Source organism: Macrosteles quadrilineatus, unplaced genomic scaffold (genome assembly GCF_028750875.1).
Source record: "Macrosteles quadrilineatus isolate MER2022 unplaced genomic scaffold, UCM_ALF_1.0 Scaffold_4__1_contigs__length_99947679, whole genome shotgun sequence".
Taxonomy (NCBI): domain Eukaryota; kingdom Metazoa; phylum Arthropoda; class Insecta; order Hemiptera; family Cicadellidae; genus Macrosteles; species Macrosteles quadrilineatus.
The window spans coordinates 45,118,983-45,139,089 of record NW_026542597.1 but is presented as its reverse complement, the minus strand read 5'-3'; the positions used below and the strand labels follow the sequence as shown (position 1 = coordinate 45,139,089).

Below are 20,107 nucleotides of genomic sequence, written 5' to 3'. Positions count from 1 at the left end.
TGTCGCGATCGCGGACGACGACGATGACATTTCCGCGACCGCGGGAGATGACGATGACGTTTCCGTGACTGCGGGAGATGACAATGATGTCTACACGGCCGCGGGAAATGCTAATGATTTTGCCATGATTGTGGACGTCGACGATAACGTTTCCGTGACTGCGGGAGATGACGGTGATGTCTCAACAGCCGCGGGAAATGTTCATGAGTTTGACGCGATCGCGGACGATGACGATGAAGTTTCTGAGACCGCGGGAGACGACAATGATGTAATTGATGTCTACAAGGCCGCGGGAAATGTTCATGATTTTGTCGCGATCGCGGACGACGACGATGACATTTCCGCGACCGCGGGAGATGACGATGACGTTTCCGTGACTGCGGGAGATGACAATGATGTCTACACGGCCGCGGGAAATGCTAATGATTTTGCCATGATTGTGGACGTCGACGATAACGTTTCCGTGACTGCGGGAGATGACGGTGATGTCTCAACAGCCGCGGGAAATGTTCATGAGTTTGACACGATCGCGGACGATGACGATGAAGTTTCTGAGACCGCGGGAGACGACAATGATGTAATTGATGTCTACAAGGCCGCGGGAAATGTTCATGATTTTGCCGTGATCGCGGACGACGACGATCACGTTTCTGTAACCGCTGCAGTCAATGATGATGTCTAAACGTACGGTACGCGGAAGATTTCATGATAATAAAAACCAAATTTGCTAGTTAGAATTTTTTATTGCTGCATTATTTTTTTACTTGAAAACACCACATTATCATAATACTACTTTATGACAAAGACAGGGGTTGGTGTAGTATTATTTAGAAAATTTTGTTAAGCTATAAAAATTGGTATCGGTATCAAGAATCGAGAATCGATACATTTTGGTATCAACACCCACTAATTGTTGAAAAAACTGGTCTTGAAAAATCTGGAATTAGTCTTGAAAAGTCTGGAATTAGTCTTGAATGTTATAATGGAAATAAACTAGACACCCTGTATAAGGTATGTACAAACTTGGGAATAACGATTACAATAACGCAACGTGTTACTGTAATCGTTACCTTTTGAGTAACATCTGTAACTCACCCGTTATATCTTAAAACAAGTAACTTGTATTTGGTAATCGTTACAAAAGATTAGTAATGTTTAATAGTAACAGCAAAAAGTTACTTTTGTTGAATTGTTTTGAAGTTATATTCAAATTAAAAATGTAAATTCAGTACATCATTCACAGACAAGGGTAGATAGGAAAGAAGAGAAAGCGGGCTAGGCCAATTTGTTGACCCTAGCTCCGCTACCTGACCATTCCACCCTATCGTTGTGAACTTTTTTGGTCCGTCAATAGCCTGGAACCCTTTTAGTCGATAAGTTGGTTGTGTAATGTGTATCCATTCTTTTTTCCATAATATTAACCTAGCAGTATTAATATATGATTTTAATGTGAGGAAATGACTGTTAACAAAATGTAAAAGTCCTGACTGAGTACTAGATGAGTAGAGAACATCAAAAAAACAAAGTGCTTGACTCAAGTCTAATAGAGAAGTGTTCGGCCTATAGTTTTTTTTTTTTTTTTTTTTTTTTTTTTTTTTTCTCTACACTATTTGTTTAATGATAAATATTGAATTTTGTCAACCATGAAAAACCTGGATTGAACCATAAATATTACTACAGTATTAAAACAAAAACTTGGGTGCTAATATGGGCAAATCATGATGATCAGTGCTCGCGGGATCTCTTGTTAATCGCAGCAATATTGTGATTGTTCGTGTTTGACCAATTCATATTCGGGTTGAAATATGCAGAGTCACACCTGAATGTTGAGATAATTTAGTCAGGGATTTTATTAAGTGGTTTTTGAAGACCTAACTGCTAATGTCTTTCCGTGGCAGGTATGTGGTGCTACAAGACTGCAAGCATGTTGTCCTGAGCTGTGTAATGGACAAGATGATAATTGACACCAAAAACGATGTAATCTCCATGCATCAACTTGTATGTCCACATGAGGGTTGTTTAAAACCCATCGTCAACACAATGCGCTACAGAAATGTCTACTTAAATTTCCGCAAGCAGGTATTAAAGATTGAAGAGACAGTAGCGACTAATGAGACTATCAGATTAAAGAAGCTGTACGCTCTTCAAACCAGCCTTCTTGGATCAGACCCCACTTACAATGGTGAGTAAATTTACATTCTACGTTGATGACAGATTTTTTTTTTAAACCAGCCTCTAGCTCAACTATGTCTTTTTTTAGGACCAAGTAAATAGGTCCCAAATATGTGCCAGAAGTATAATAGTCAAGAGTATTTTGCACTGTCTACGATACAGTAGATGTGCTGTGGCAGACCACCATGCAAAGCCAAACTGTGTAAAGCAAGGGTTTTGGCTGCCGTTTTCAGTGAAGGAGTTATCGTGCAAAGCGGGACTGAGTAGAATGAGGTTTACCTGTACAGACCTTAACTAGTATACAGGGTGGCAAAAAAATTCCAGGACCAATAAATATTTTTTTTAACTATAAATATAGAGCTGCAAAACTTAGAACAAGGCACAAAAATTGTTGTAACAAATTATTCAGTAATTGTTAGGACAGCCCAGAGCTTGGAGTCAGAAGAAAATATCAAATGTAAGCATAGCTTTGTATACATGAGTGGTGTTAAAATTTCAAAGACAAGACTAAAAGACAATTAGTGGAAGTATATTTAACTAAATTGGACATATTTTCCAAATCATAATAATAACAAATAAAACATATGTTACTTACTGTTACTCTTACTCCCATGGCAATTTGTACCCCAAGTGGTAATTGGCCTCACCATCACACTGTCTCCACGTCGCCCTGTCTCTTGCGGTATCTTCATTAACTTCCATCCTGGCCATATCTTTCTTTACTTCATCCGTGGGATCATACCACTTGTTATAACTTATTGCCTGCCTTAACCTTTCTTATTTAATTGAACTGACAATAAAACATATGTTAGTTCAATTAAATAAGAAAGATTAAGGCAGGCAATAAGTTATAACAAGTGGTATTAATGAGTAGAATCTTTGACTATGAATACAGAATACAATACCACAAACCCTACACTGAAACAGACAGCCGTCTTATTAAATTATCTGTCCAGGGACTTTTTTACCACGCTCTATAAGTAAGTATACAGGGTGTATATAAAGTCCCGCACGGGCTTAATATTACTCGTGTGAAGTTGGCCCCACCATAATGAGCACAAATTATAAAAACATGTCCATAATTTAGTGCTGAATTTGTGCTTCTCAAAGGTATATATAAAAAAATTTTCTCAACAATAATGCACCAAAAAATTATAAAAACTATTGGCAGGGCTCACTTTACGTTCAGCCCGCCACCAAAGGATTTAACAATGTATTATACATAGAAATTTAGTGCTCATTTTATGCTACAACAATATATAGTTTTTATAATTTGTGCCCTAAAAACAACCGAGTAAATGAGGAAAAACTGCTGCCTGTGATGACGTCATCCGCCCCGCCACATTGAGCAAATTGGTTGAAAATAGTCACTTTTAGATTAAATCCATACAGTACAGGGTGTTTTATTTTTTTATTTTACTGTGCCACCATTAGGATCTTGTAAACAATATCGTTTACAGTAAACTAAAAATGGGGAACATTCCATTGTTTTTAAAGATGTTGAAAAATAAGTAAATGGGATGTTTGTAAATGGCCGCCATTTTCCAACATGGCGGCCAACTTAGAAATTTAGAAAATGCAAAAATGACCGTCATCACCGGCAGCAGTTTTTCCTCATTTACTCGGGTGTTTTAAAAGAGCACAAATTATAAAACTTATTAGCACAAAATGAGCACTAAATCATGACGCCATTTTTAACCGATTTGCTCAATGTGGCGGGGCGGACGACGTCATCACCAGTGGCAGTTTTTCCTCATTTACTCGGTTGTTTTTAGAGCACAAATTATAAAAACTATATATTGTTGTAGCACAACAAAAATACTAAATTTGTTATACTAAATTTCTATGTATAATTCATTGTTAAATCCTTTGGTGGCGGGCTGAACGTGAAGTTGTTATTGTTGAGCACAAATCTATTTATATATACCTTTGAGAAGCACAAATTCAGCACTAAATTATGGATGTGTTTTTATAATTTGTGTTCATTATGGTGGGGCCAACTTCACGGGGTTCTTAATATTTTCTAAACGACAACAGATAAATCAATAAGATTTGGTACATCAACACCACACCTAAAAATCTACTTTTTCAAGGAACCATGAATTTTCTGTCATATCATGGGGGACGTCCCGCAAGGATTCGGAAGAAAATCTTAAATGGAAGCATAGGTCAATATGCACATCAAATTAAAGGTCTTTTTTAGTAGAATACAATGCCGCTAACCGCACTTAAAAGGTTGATCCTGCGCAAAATGGCATCCGTTCAAAGATTTCTTGAATCTGCCATTTTGAATCTTTGAACGACTGCCATTTTTTACTCAGGCGTTCTTTTGAGCTTGAATTTACGGCATTGTAATCTACTAGTGAAGACCTTTAATTTGATGTGCATATCGACCTATGCTTACGTTAACAATTTTCTTCCGATTCCTAGGTCAGTGCCCCCTGAGGAGTAAGCGTATAATAGCAATGCAAATTAAATGAATCTTTGAACAACTGTCATTCTTGGCTCGGTTGTCTGTTTGAGTTCAAATTTGCGGCATTATATTCTGCTAGTAAAGACCTTTAATTTGATGTACATATCAACCTATGCTTCTATTTAAGATTTCCTTCTGACTCATTGCAGGACGCCCCCATGATATGACAGAAAATTAATATTTCCTTGAAAAAATCGATTTTTAGGAGTGGTGTTGATGTAGGTACCATATCTTATTGAGATATCTGTTGTCGTTTAGAAAAAATTAAGCCCGTGCGGGACTTTATATACATCCTGTATATGTTTCTTAAGTATCTAACTTCATCTTATTGTCCAGTCACGATGAATGTGGTGATGAAAATGTGCAGCCATCCTTTCAAGGGAAACAGAGGACAAGGGATGGATCAGAAGGACATGGGAAGGCTGATTGTTGGGGTGCTGCTACAACCCTTGGCTGTCAGGTGTAAGGATCTGAGCCGATATAGATATGAAATAACAACTGTAAGTTCGTTATGTGTTCACATATATTCAAACGAGTAAATTTATTGCTTCATTTATTAAGTTATCTTTGTCTATTTATTTTATCTCTAATTTATTACTACATCAGTACTACATTTATTATCTTGTGTTTTAAATCCTCCCTCTGTTTAAATGTACAATATATGCCTACTCCCTATAGTTCAACATTTCAATAGTTTAAAACTGTGACACTTAGTCTACAAAGTAGCATGGCAATGTGGAAAAATGCATCATACAAAAAGCTTGGTTCAGGCTCGGCTCAATCAAAGATTTCAGGCTCACCACCTCCAATAACTTGTCTTACAAATGTTGTTAATTTTAAGTTAGCTCTAGATATTCGTTAGATATTTTGTGTGATTTATTCTGTAAACTAATCTTTACTAATGTACCGGATGGAAATAAATATATTTGATTTGGCAGACAAACAATAACCAATTCAAGGCATCTCTTTTTATTTATTTATTCAACATACTCCATGCATCCCCCATAGAATTTTTGTAAATCTTAGTTACATCCGTTATTTAACACGTTCAGTGCGGAATACCTTCAAACAGGCGCTCGATAATGGCGGCGGGGCCCGGGCGAAGCCCCGCAGCGCAACTGAATTGGTGAACGCAATTGGCATTAAAATATTTCAGTCTGACGAATAAAAAAAGAGCAGCGGTGATTGTGCTGTGTTAGCCCGAGAGTGGACGTAGTTCACTGAAACACCCAAAGGTAGCAGCATTGCCTAGATTCGTAGCCAGTGTCTTTGTAAAGTGGCTCGAAAAGAGAAAATTGCCGGAACCGGGACAAAAGTATTGCTAGACGGGATTTTACGGGAAATTTTAGTACCAACCTACACCAGACTAAAGCTACATAATCTAAGCTACAGGCTGGCAACGATTATAACGTTCCCCGGCAATGGCTGAGCTCACACTAAACTAACGTGCAGAGAGTGGCATGACGTCAGCTTTAGCTGATGTCCGCCACCAGTGCTAGTGTCGGACACCATCTATTGATGATGCCCGCACTCAACGTGTTAAGACACCTCAAATATGTTTGAGATTACTCTATGATTTCAATATGTTACAGGAATATGGGGAGAGATTGAAACTTCGCCTTGGGTACTTGGCAACTGCTCTGATTAAGAGAATGGACCAGATCAGTTATGAAGCGATTCTGCAAATTGAACTAGTGATTGCCAATATCCTTCAATTAGCTTCAGAGGATTCATTAATTCCACCCACTACTTTATCGTGGTATGTATAAATGTTGTATGCAATACAATGTGTCAAATTACCCATTTAAAACAAATGTTTCCGGGCACTTCCAAAATTTGCAAGAACTGGTCAGTACTGGGACAGGACCTGGGCAGTATGGGCCAGTATTTGGTTAGAATTCTGGACCATACAGTTGTGAGAATTGAACCAAAAGAAGATAAAATAATAAGACATCTTTAACAATAAACAATTTGTATTTGAAAATTAAATGCTAAAATACTAGTTATTTTAACAAAAAAAAATCAAGGTTAGATGATAAATTATTTTGTTGCAAAACTACGATAAAAGTTGTATGAAAAAGTAAAATTACCAATAACAATACATTTGATAATATAATCTACGTAAAGCACATAATCTACATTTTATTTTATTTTGTAGTTGTAAAACAAACCAAAATATCCAATGCATTTAATTTTTTGTTGTTATAATTATAAATTCTATTATTTGTAAAAAAATAGCCTTGAGAAAAATGTCAGATTCATAGTACAGTAGGCTCTCGCTCATCCGGATCGGCCTTGTCTGGACTCCCGGTAGTCCGGATCGGCAATCGTGATTTTTTTTAGCGACACAGTACAGTAGAAGTCCGATTATCCAAGCGAAACGGGACCGAGACTACCTTAAATAATGAAAAAAATCGGATAACACGGTGGTAAAAATTATTACCGGTGGAAGTGCATATGCCCTGTCTATCATTACTGTGGACCTGGAACAAAATTCGGCCGAAAAGATTATTACCGGTGGAAGTGCATATCCCCCGGGCTATCATTTCTGTGGACCTGGAACAAAATTCGGCCGAAAAGATTATTACCAGTGGAATTGCATATCCCCCGGGCTATCATTACTGTGGACCTGGAACAACATTCGGCCAAAAAGATTATTACCGGTGGAAGTGCATATCCCCCGGGCTATCATTACTGTGGACCTGGAACAAAATTCAGCCGTAATGATTATTACCGGTGGAAGTGCATATGCCCGGCTATCATTACTGTGGACCTAGAACTAAATTGAAAAAACGGCTATATACAGTACCGGTACTGTGTATTTGCTAGACTCTCGATAGTCCGGATTTTTTGTAATCCGGACCGGACGTCCGTCACATTAGTCCGGATGAGCGAGAGTCTACTGTATTGACACAATGGCCTTTTGAATATAAATGTAGTAGTCGTCATAAAGTTTTGTTGCCTAAACAGACAAGTTACAATTATAAAAAATGGTGAGTTGGTGTTAATCTATTTATATCTCCAGAGCTCAGCTTGGCCTTTGTGTTGTGTTGTCTTTAAGTTTGGGCTAATTCACTTTCAATGTAGCGTTATGTGCAGGCTTGCACATCTCCATTATTTATAATGTATAGCCGCATAAGCTGCAGTTCTTAATACGGGCTAGGCTATATTTCCATTGAATGAAAATACGGAGCTTGTACATATCTCAAAAATCGAATTAACTTTATATTGAAACATAACCTGGCAATACACAGTTTAGAATCAATTTAGGGCCTAAGTTAATCTAATTTGGGTACTTTTCTGTTAAAGGGAACATTCATTATTATCGATTATTTTTTTCTCGGTATATCGATATTAACTAATTGAAACACATCAGCTGACAACTACTATAGCTTATATAAATATTGTTAAAAATCAACAAACAATAATTAAAAAAATATATTGAAATGAAACTGTTCTAAACCAATCTAACAAAACTAACCAAACTTGCTGTAACATTTAAAAAACTCTGTTTAATATTCTCAACTCACCTTTTCTGTTAGCAGTGTTATCAAACGGAATTTTTAAATGTTACAGCAAGTTTGGTTGGTTTTGTTAGGTTAGCTTAGAAGAATTTCATTTCTTAATCCATATAATAGATTATATTTTAGCATTAAGATCAGCTGTCAATTTGTAATGTATCGTAAAGGAAAACAAAAATATCAATATATCAAGAAAAAAATCATTGATATAATGAATGTTCCCTTTAACAGGAAAGTACCCTAATTTGTTTCAATTCAAGTTAACTTAAGCGGCTATCTTAAAACTTTTCTGTAATAGCCTATGTAACTTATATTAGTATATAAAAAAATCATTTCAAAGACCATAAAAGTTAAATAGGTAGGCCTACTTAAATACTTTGTTATACTATAAATAAAACATAGTCCCTTAGTAGATTTCCCATCTTTATAGAACAGCTGAAGCCAATTTTATTGTTAGTTCTGTCCGGTTTTCTGTAGATGTTGTGTTTTGTTTACAATTTGTTTCTATTATTTTCTGTGTCTCACTGTTTGGTTATATAGCTAGCGGACGAGTTATCGTTTATGATTAGATAGTTTTATTTGGTTAAACGAGGTTTTAAATTACTGAAATAACGAGAAACAAATTGTAAACAAAACACGGCATCTACAGAAAACCAGACAGAACTAACAATAAAATTGGCTTCAGCTGTTCCATAAGGATGGGAAATCTACTAAGGGACTATATGTTTTATCGGGAATGTTGCTGGAAGTCAACAGTCCCGGAAGATCAAATAATTTATACCTGTGCCGCTAGGTCAAAAACTACAATGTTTGCAGTGTATGTAGATCAAAAGTCCCAGTAAGTCAAATACTACAGTCCGAGCTAAAAACGTGGTCTATGTTAAAGCAATTGACTTATTGGGAATTTGATCTAATGCAACAGCAGTTTTAATATTTTTTATTTTACAAAATACGGTAAAATACATGTTCAGTTTCGCTGAGTCAACAGTGCCGGAAGATCAAAAGCAATAAAAGTGAACGTCGATTCAGTGTAAAGTAGACCTCCTGCAACGCTTACTACACCAACAAAACTCGCTTTTAGTTACTTCGTGTTTTGTCATAATTAGAATAGAGCTAAAATTATCATATTTGGTACATAGCTTATCTATTCATGCTTCTTGCCAACTGTTTGGTAAACACTGTAAATAGGTATAGTTGATGTAATAAAAAGCCTTTCGTCAAAATTTGTGGCATGAAATACACGCAAGGACGATCTGAAAATTTCTGGTTATTATATACGTTTGTAAAAGGAGATCCATTTAATTTTAGAACTATTTTATGAGTTATAATGTAGTCTACACATAAACTGTGTAAATGTATTACGCCTCGGAAGGGTTGAAACCTGTCCAACTATCATATATATTATTAAAACGTAAATGGGGGTTTTTTCACATTCTGAATCAACCAGTCGACGGATTTTCATAATTTTTGTGATGAAAGAAAGATAATTTTGAGAACTAGGGAATGTCAAAGCCATAATTATAATTAAGGGTCCCAGTTTTTTAGAAATTCAGTTTTAATTTTTAAAAAGTCTACCAGCCGACGCCAACCTTCTAAGCTAGCTTTTAGTACAAAATAATTTGCTTAACATAACAGCTGTAAACATTCATCATTTGTGACACAAATTCAGCATTTGAAAACAAATGTAAAGACACATATTTAGAGTTGACTTATTTATACTATGTGTAATGATGACCATTGATACATTTAATTCTTAGGTATGAGTATGGCAGATTAATTAAATATGCATAGTAAAATAGTAGGATGTTCAAATTATTTTTTAAAGGGATCTTTGTAATCATTGATTTGTTTTAGTCCCATATAATTTGTTTTAACTAACAGCTGGTTGAATGTAATATTGTTCTATATAACTATTAGGTTTTTGGCGAATTTCCCATATAGGGAATAAGCTATTACCGTAGTACTTATAGTAACACCTGGACCCGGGACCGATTTAATTTTTCGTTTTGAGGCCCCTAGAGGCCAAAAACACCATCCGTTCAAATTCATATATACAGGGTGATCAACTCAAGGAGGCCACCATTGGGAAATCGGAAACGGTAAGAATTAGAGAAAACTTTAAAATACATTCCTTTATTTTTTGTGGCAGTTAAAAATATGATTTTAGTTTTTTTATCATGTTTTCGGATAGAATATGCAGTTTAAAAACGTTTTTAGCCTTGACATTTTTTCGATAAACCCACTCGTTTAGGAGTACAGCATATGGAAAAATGACTTCCGGTGTACATTTTACATCATGTAGCTCCTAAACAAGTAAGTTTAGAGCAAAATTGCAAAAAGTAAATTAGTCTTAGAATTGCATCTACATTCCTTAAAGACTATAAAATAAAAAGTTGTCCACTTTTCAAGTTTGCCGCCATTTTTTAAATAGTATAATTCATATTTTTAATGAATTTTATGGTCTTTTTGGAATGTGGATGCAATTGTTAGACTTTTTTACTCTTCGCATTTTTGCTATAAACTTACTTGTTTATGAGCTACATGATGTAAAATGTACTAAAAAGTATTAAAAGTATTACACCGGAAGTCATTTTTCCATAGGCTGTACCCTCCTAAACGAGTGGGTTTATCGAAAAAATGTCAGAGGTAAAAAAGTTTTTAAATTACCTATTCTATCCGAAAACATGATAAAATATAACAGTAAATTCAATAGACGATTATTTAAAAACTTTTTGTATGCAACAATATGAATCACTCATTTGTAAAATAAATCATAATTTTTGTATGTTTTTACGCCAATTTTGTTTAATTTAATGATGAAAACAATATATTTATTCCAAAAAGCTTAAAACTCTATTTGTACGCATGACATAACTTCTTTTTAAATTATCTATATAAACATAGATTACAATTAGCATATAGTACAGTATTTTTTTGGTGAGGTGTACAAGCCTACTTGACTAAACGGACTGTGTTTTTTATGATGTGGTTTTTTCTTTGCCATTTGTAAATTAACTACTGTTGTCAACTATAACAAACAACTAACAAAAAGTCAAGTATAGTAATCTTAATGTTTATTTGGTCAAACTCATTGGACACAACTGTAGACCTCACTAACCGACTGGCTGCAAGACCCATCTACACTAGAAAAATACATTCGAACCAGAGAAATACGTCTGTCCCAAATACTTAATTTTAAACTGATACTATACATTGCTAAAGTAACAACAAGTTCCTTATTCTAATAATTCAATATTATTATTATTGGCTTTAAATAAAAATTGACAACAAATTTAAAATAAACAAAGAGGATGTCGTTTTCCTAAAAAAATAAACATAAGTTATGTACCATCAGATTTCTTCCTTCACCATATACAAAATGGCAAGAATTTATTAATATATTAAAAGGTACTAGTATACTTATAAAAGGTACATCTTAATCCAGGGTCATGTAAATTCTATTGATATGAAAAATGAGTGGTATAAAATAATTTTATCTGGTCGTTTAATTTTATTTGGTGTTCTTTAAATTTACAAACTGAAACATTTTGTGACTTCATCCATAGTTATTGTTGCGATTGGCTGCAGTTGGGGAAGCGATCTTGTTCAATCCACAATGAATATTGTCACCTTGTTAGGTAGCTGCAGTTGTATCTTTACAGCGTCTTGGGATTGGGTGCTAGCATTCTGTTCACTGCAAACACCTTGGGTAAAAGGATTTGTCATCGCAACTTTTCCTTTGCTTGGAATATGAAGACCCTCATGTTCTACAAATCAACCAGGATACAATGATGTTTTGCTCTCTTGCATACCAACAAATCTTGGCTGCAGACTTCATCTCTTCTCCACTTCTTAGGGCAAATTTGGAAAACCGATGTATCGACAGTTCCTCCTCTATTTAAACACTCAGTCATCTCCTTCGCAGTGGACTATTGGTGAACATTTTCTAGCCATGAGCTGAAACAATACAAAAACCGTTAGCTCTTTATACATAGGTTCTGTCTAAAGGCTGGAAAACAGCCACATAATGCAGATTTTAAACGACGACTAAAACTATAGAACGACTGCAAACTGCGTAATGTTGCCTGGCTGCCTGTCATCGCCCGAGACTGGTCCCAGCAACTTGAAGTCGTCTCTGCTACACACGGGACAACACCCACATTGGGGCAGTTGTCATTCGACGATTATTAGGTACTGAAGATCGACTGCTGCCGCGTAATGTTGCCTGGCTGCCTGTCATCGCCCAAGACTGGTCCCAGCAACTTGAAGTCGTCTCTGCTACACACGGGACAACACCAACATTGGGGCAGTTGTCATTCGACGATTATTAGGTACTGAAGATCGACTGCTGCCGCGTAATGTTGCCTGGCTGCCTGTCATCGCCCGAGACTGGTCCCAGCAACTTGAAGTCGTCTCTGCTACACACGGGACAACACCCACATTGGGGCAGTTGTCATTCGACGATTATTAGGTACTGAAGAACGACTGCTGCCGCGTAATGTTGCCTGGCTGCCTGTCATCGCCCGAGACTGGTCCCAGCAACTTGAAGTCGTCTCTGCTACACACGGGACAACACCAACATTGGGGCAGTTGTCATTCGACGATTATTAGGTACTGAAGAACGACTGCTGCCGCGTAATGTTGCCTGGCTGCCTGTCATCGCCCAAGACTGGTCCCAGCAACTTGAAATCGTCTCTGCTACACACGAAACAACACCCACATTGGGACAGTTGTCATACGACGATTATTATGATGTTCTGCTCTATGATCAGGGTTTTACAACTAAAATGTTATTCTAAAAACTATGATTTAAAATTCAGCAATGAGGTACTTATATTTTGTTTCCCAGTTGTTTTTTGGTTTGATATTAACAATCCTCCAGAGCAGCTATGGTGGGATCCTGCAAAAGAGTTGGTACAAGCTCCTGTGGTTGTAGGGCTTCTGAAGTCGAGATCTTCTATCAGCTGATGTCTCCTAACTGTCCTTCAGCAGTCCAATAGTAATCTACAAATGAAAATATTGTTACAATGGTTTAAACATTCTTACCTTATACTCAATTTAGCACCTCAAAATTTAGAAGCATGAACGATAAGGATTGAGGTGCAAAAGTAACGAGAAAACACATTTAGTGCAAAGATATTTAGCAAAGAATAAATTTTTCAATCAATTAACAATAAATTAATGTAGCGACTATTCAAAAGTTTGTTACACCAAATTAAATAAAACTACAATAACACCAACAATGGATAAATAAATGGAAATTTACACAAATAATACTGCTGAATAACTACAAACTTACCCATGGCAAGGCCGGGCTTGGTGTTTCGCATCCAAGGCAGGCTACCAGATTGTGCAGGAGGCTGTTTCTGAGACAAGGTTTCTGATTTCAGCTAACGTTGTCCAGTGTATGTGGAGTTTGCTCAGCCCCTTTTGCATGCCTTCTTTTGAATGATTGCTTACGCTTACAGTTGACAATTTAATTTTTCATGTATGAATTTTTGTTCTTCCTTTACTTTGGGTTGTGTGTATTGTAATGAAAAATATTATGTTTCTATGGATACGCATATTCAGTTAGTTTTATCAATGGTTTTATTAACGCCGGTTACACACTGGGCGGTTACTGCCGCGGCGGCGAATCTGTCGTCGCCGCCTTGGAAAAAAGTTGAGCTTACACATTCAGCGGCAAAAATACCGCCAAACATCGAGCGGCAAAATTCATCAGTAGCCAAAACAATTTTTGTAGTTCTTCATCAATGTGTTGTGACTTTTCTGTTTCATGAGTGTTCAGTTAATTGTATTTTGCACATTTTTTAAAGTATATATTATTAAGTGTTAAACTCAAAATGGAAAGGCAACAACTTTTAGCACTTTTGCTGTACCGTCGAAGTTAGGGATAGGGAAGTTTAACATGGCGGGTTAGGTAAATGTTATAAACAACTCACACACTTAACAACAAGACACAAATTAAAAGACTGATTTTCAAAGACCCCTGACTTGGAGCAACTGGGAAGGACGACTGATCAGCGGCGACGGTAGACATCCCCCGAATGTGTAAACGCCCATTTGGTCACGTACGCCACTGCGTAGACAAGCCGGCAAAAACACCGCCAGCCGCAGTGGCAGTGGACGGCTGCACACCGGCGATATGGCCGCGCGGCGTTTCTGCCGCCCAGTGTGTAAGCTTCCATTTAAGTCTATAGACTACTGCTCGAACGGCGGCGACGGCGAAATTACCGCCGCGGCCGAAACCGCCCAATGTGTAACCGGCGTAATACTTAGCCTTGTGTTGGATTGAACACATTGCTGTATAAGCATAAAGATAAATATTTGTATGTAAAAAATACAAATTGGCGGGTATCTAATTTAACAAAACGATTTTGGAAAAAATGTTATCCTTCATTTTCTGTTTATTTTGACCCAAGGAATTACTAGGTGCAGTATCTCCCCGCTTATTTTTAACACCCTGTTTATGATGTATTCTTATTAATATAAGTGAAAAATGTAAGCTGGTAATACAGAAAGATGTTTTATAAATAACTAGCTGTACCCACGGGCTTTGCCCCGTTTAACTTCATTCGCATAGCTCAATCACGTCCCGGTTGAAGTTCGTTCGCTACGCTCACTCACCTTCAGGTTGGAAATCGTTCGCTGCGCTCACTTGTTTTCAGGTTAGCTCGTTCGCTACGCTTACGCGCCTCCAGGTTGATGTTCGTTCGCTACGCTCACTCACCTTTTGGTTGCAAATTAGCTGTTGTCATAAATTAAAAAAAGTCATCCCTGCTATTGTTTATAATACAGTACTTTTATAAAGGTTTTTATGTTTTAATATTTAATATTGGAGAATTTAAACGTTGTTAAGTGCACAGGAATGCTGCAATTGGGGTTTAATACATTTGGACTTATTTAAAAGTAAAATAGTTTTCTGTGCTGCAATCTGTAGAAACACTGTGGCACTATTTCAAATCATGACTAATGCTAATACAGAATGGTGTAGTTATTCAAACGTACAAAACAGTTGGTGAAAGTAAACATCTGCTTTTAAATTATATTTATTTGTAAACATTCTAGATCAAAAAGTCTGACATTGGCCCACTTAAAACCCTCTGGGTCAGAGCCCTTTTGACGGATCTGCACCAAACTTCACTCGAACCATCCTTGAAAGATGCTTAATAATGCCTGAAAGTTTCATTACAATCTGTCGAGCGGTTTCGGAGTCCATAACGTATATACACATATATATACATACATACATAGTTCCTCTTTTATAGATATAGATATGAATGTACTGGTGATCTGTATTTCATCTTTTTCATGTCCTTAGAACTGTAAATTAAAAGTACACTCAGCAGTCGCATCGTACGATGTAGTTCTTTCCATGCGTTGCGAAATGCTAAATTTGCCGTCCTCTTCAACCCAAGCTATCTATTGAACCACTGATTGTAAGAAATTCAAAAAAATATATTTTACGCATCACACTTTTGGCTACAACTTTGCCACAGACAAAACCTCTCTAACCCAAAAACAAAAAAAATCTCGCATGCTAACTTTTTCATGTTAGAAATCACGATTTAAAACTATTTCACCATACATATCAATTTTTATTAATTAGATCGGTAAATAGTTTAAAGTTCCAACAAAATAGTGATCGAGTAGGACTAACCAAGAAGCTCTGTCCCAATTTTCAAAATTTTAGCACAACTTTAAGTACACCAAAACACAAAATTATTGAAGTCATGCGTCGAGAAGACTATCGTTGTTTTTAACAGATTATACTTTTGACCTTCCGGCACTGTTGACTCAGCGAAACTGAACTTATATTTTATCTTATTTTGTTATATTAAAACTGCTGTTGCATTAGGTCAAATTCTCAATAAGTCAATTGCTTTAACATAGACCATGTTTTTAGCTCAGACTGTACTATTTGACTTACTGGGATTTTTGATCTACAGACACTGCAAACATTGTAGTTTTTGACCTAGCGGCACAGGTATAAATTATTTGACCTTCCGGGACTGTTGACTTTCTGCAACGCGTCCGTTTTATCTATGGTTATACTTAAGGACGCGTTGCAGAAAGTCAACAGTCCCGGAAGGTCAAATAATTTAAACCTGTGCCGCTAGGTCAAAAACTACAATGTTTGCAGTGTCTGTAGATCAAAAATCCCAGAAAGTCAAATAGTACAGTCCGGGCTAAAAGTTTAGTCTATTTTAAAGCAATTGACTTATTGGGAATTTGACTTAATGCAACAGCAGTTTTAATATAACGAAATAAGATAAAATATAAGTTCAGTTTCGCTGAGTCAACAGTGCCGGAAGGTCAAAAGTATAATCTGTTAAAAACAACGATAGTCCTCTCGACGCATGTCTTCAATAATTTCGTGTTTTGGTGTTCTTAAAGTTGTGCTAAAATTTTGAAATTTGGCACAGAGCTTCTTGGTTAGTCCTACTCGATGACTATTTTGTTGGAACTTTAAACTATTTACCGATCTAATTAATAAAAAATGATTTGTATGGTGAAATAGTTTTAAATCGTGATTTCTAACATGAAAAAGTTAGCATGCGAGATTTTTTTTGTTTTTGGGTTAGAGAGGTTTTGTCTGTGGCAAAGTTGTAGCCAAAAGTGTAATGCGTAAAATATATTTTTTTGAATTTTTTACAATCAGTGGTTCAGTAGATAACTTGGGTTAAAGAGAACGGCAAATGTAGCATTTCGCAACGCATGGAAAGAACTACATCGTACGATGCGACTGCTGAGTGGACTTTTAATTTATCTAATTTAATTTATCTAAGGACAAGAAAAAGGTGAATATACAGATCACCAGTACATTCATATTATTTATAAAACATCTTTCTTTATTACCAGCTAACATTTTTCACTTATAAGAATACATCATAAACAGGGTGTTAAAATAAGCGGGGAGATACTTTACCTAGTAATTCCTTGGGTCAAAATAAACAGAAAATCAAGGATAACATTTTTTCCAAAATAATTTTGTTAACCAGATATCCGCCATTTTGTATTTTTTACATACAAATATTTATCTTTGCACTTTTCCAACCGATGTTTATCAAACTTGGTATGTATGTTAAGGTAGGAGAGACCCATGTTATAAACAAAGATTCATCTCGATTCACCCTAAAATTTCAAAATTTAACACTTAACTACAATATAATATACTCTACTACACCACAATATTTACGTATCACCATAAATCTTTAACAAAATAAAACGTTAACATTTTTAAAAACCAAAGTAAATCAATATAATATTTCTTTTTTGAAAAATATATTTAAAAAACAGGCGATGGTAAAATAACGACAGGCGAGTTTCAGGTTTGAATCTAGGAGGATTTAACATTAATTAACATTAATGTTTAATCCTCCTAGGTTTGAACTGATTGAGAGGAATACATGAAACCGAAGGGGGGAGGTAGCAACAAGTGCACTAGTATTTACTAGTGTCCAATTACAATTTGATGGATTTAACCAAAACCTTTTCTATTTCACTTATTTTCAGCTGTTAAATTTCAAACGATACGTTTTAGCGACATCATTAACGTTATTATCATCATCCTCGTTTGAGTTTGGGTTTGCAGCAATGTATTTTTATGAATAAAACCTTTAATTTGATACCAAACTTGACCTCTGCTGCTATTAATTGACTGTATGCACTATTAATTAACAGCTGTGTCTAAGGATTATGTCGGCCTTAGTCACAAACAGGACAACAAGATCGCTCCACTCATCCCACACTCATCTCCATTCATACTTGGCTTAAAATGCATACATTTTGTATGGTCGCCATTTCAAAGCAACATGGCTACATTATCAATGACAAACGTGGAAAACCTTATACGAGTGTGAGTAAGTCCGAAAACAACTCTAAAAAACAATAAGCAATAAATTGCAAGAACCGTTGCTTATATCATTGGGTATACACGTATGTACTGACGTGTATACTCAATGCTTATATCGAACGAATGTACATCGTGAGAATTTCCATTAGTTGTTCCATTTAGTTGTGTGTCCATTAGTATAATAGTTTAGTTGACTCTTTTAAAGTCAGCGGAAATTGTGACTGTTATTACCCTTGAAATAATGTTTGTGTAGTACTTTGCAATCCTACCAATGCTTATAGAATCATACGATTACAATATTCTGGCTAGAATATGTCACATAGAGTGGTGACTACTGTATCTTTTTGGTTTGCTTGTAAAACAGGATCAACAGAGATTTTCCATCGACTTAAACAATACGATAGGTACTCTCAAACTGTTCATTGCTATAACAAACTATCACACAGTTTGATGAATATTTGTGTGTAAACCACATACAGTACACCTGTAGTCTATCTATTTTTCCTTTTATTTTTCCAAGACTTTATAGAAAATCACGCATTACGTGATCAGTGAAGAAAGGTGTCAACCTTGTTTTATAGGTAAAGAAGAACACTGCTTCATGTCAGAGCATTCAGTTATCTTTCAGTTATCATTCAGTTTACCAAATATTTGGTGAGAATTGTAAATGCTAGTCGACCTGTACCTACCCTTCTAGACCTGTACGTAAAAAGAAATGTACTGTACACTGTTTAAGCTCGTCAATTGTACTCTGGATGAATGGGCAAGAGATAAGAGGGGCCCAATCAGCTGTTTGATAACGGTATTCGTGCGGTTTACTATTTGAGTTTCCTCGTTCATAATTCTACTATAGGCTTTATTTCTGCATAATACAACCGACTTGCTTGCCCGTAAAATATTTGGGATTGAAACTGTTTAATAGTAATAGTATTCATTAACGTATTATTATTAAATTTCTTGTTGTCCTATTATTCAACAGCGACTCGAAAACCCTTGTTTCTCTGTAGTACAGCAATATTGTTACGCACAAGTATTAAGATTGTTTAATACTGACATTGCATTATTATATTTTAATTTGAGCCTAATTACGACGGTCTACGTACACGTTATTAGTGATATAGTAACATTGTTTATTATCATATTGTTGTATTACACGAAAGACATTAATTTACGACGATCCTTCGGCTTACATATTATTGGATCATTTGTTTACGTATCACGATTGTAAACGTTGATTGTTGGGGTATAATTTTAGCGATTTAAATATTATACAGAGCACCTACGGTTAGGAACAAACTCCTACAACAGTTTTATTGTTATTTAACATACTAATCAACAATAACGTTTGCCGCCAATTGTATTAAATCTAATATGGGTCCTTGGAACCTATTTTTGTTAGTTTGGATGTACTATCTCTTCCCGATGGTGTAAGTGCTGACTGAGCCAGAAGACAGGCAAAAAACAGCCTTGCAAGAACAACGACTCATCCGTGCCTACCACGACCACTCCCGCCGTTATCACCGTGACACTGGCGTACTACACCCAAGGCAATAGTTTTAGCATAGATTTATCATTAACTTTAGATACTGCAAGTAGAGATTTCATTTAAGAGAAACAGATAAAGCATTGACTTTGGATACTACAAGTAGTCATCCCATTTATGAGAAACAATTATACAATTGACTTAGTGGACTTGTAGGAGACATCTCAATTACGTGAACTATATTTAGCATTGACTTTGCAAAAGTATTGGATTACAGTACTATGATAGCTCCGCTCAAAATTGCAAGCAGACAACTGCATTGTACACCTAGTACATATTAGTACACGCAAAATAATGCAAGGGACCTTGAAAGAAATATTGGCAATGAATTTTTCATAATGGCAGAAAATAATTACAGTACAAAGCACTGTGGTGCATAATCAACACAGTAAATCAATGAAAAAAGAAAAAAGTTCAAAATCTACACATTTCTTTCTACATCTATTATTTCTTACTTTACAAAATCACCGAAACCACGCTCTCCTCGTGTAAGTATAGATATATTGTGGGAACTACATCTGCCCTAGGTTGAATTAGCATAA

At 35.9% G+C, this 20,107-nt stretch overlaps 1 protein-coding gene across 1 annotated transcript in view; it reads left to right on the top strand.

Moving 5' to 3' along the window:
* The window catches only part of LOC128993318 (NFX1-type zinc finger-containing protein 1-like), a 98,343-nt gene that overhangs the window by 66,397 nt on the left and 11,839 nt on the right, over window positions 1–20,107 (top strand). Inside the window, exons 16-18 of the mRNA XM_054417134.1 lie at window positions 1,899–2,182; window positions 4,982–5,145; window positions 6,238–6,404. Of these exons, the coding sequence (XP_054273109.1) occupies window positions 1,899–2,182; window positions 4,982–5,145; window positions 6,238–6,404 (615 nt within the window). The remainder of the gene's footprint in view (window positions 1–1,898; window positions 2,183–4,981; window positions 5,146–6,237; window positions 6,405–20,107) is intronic.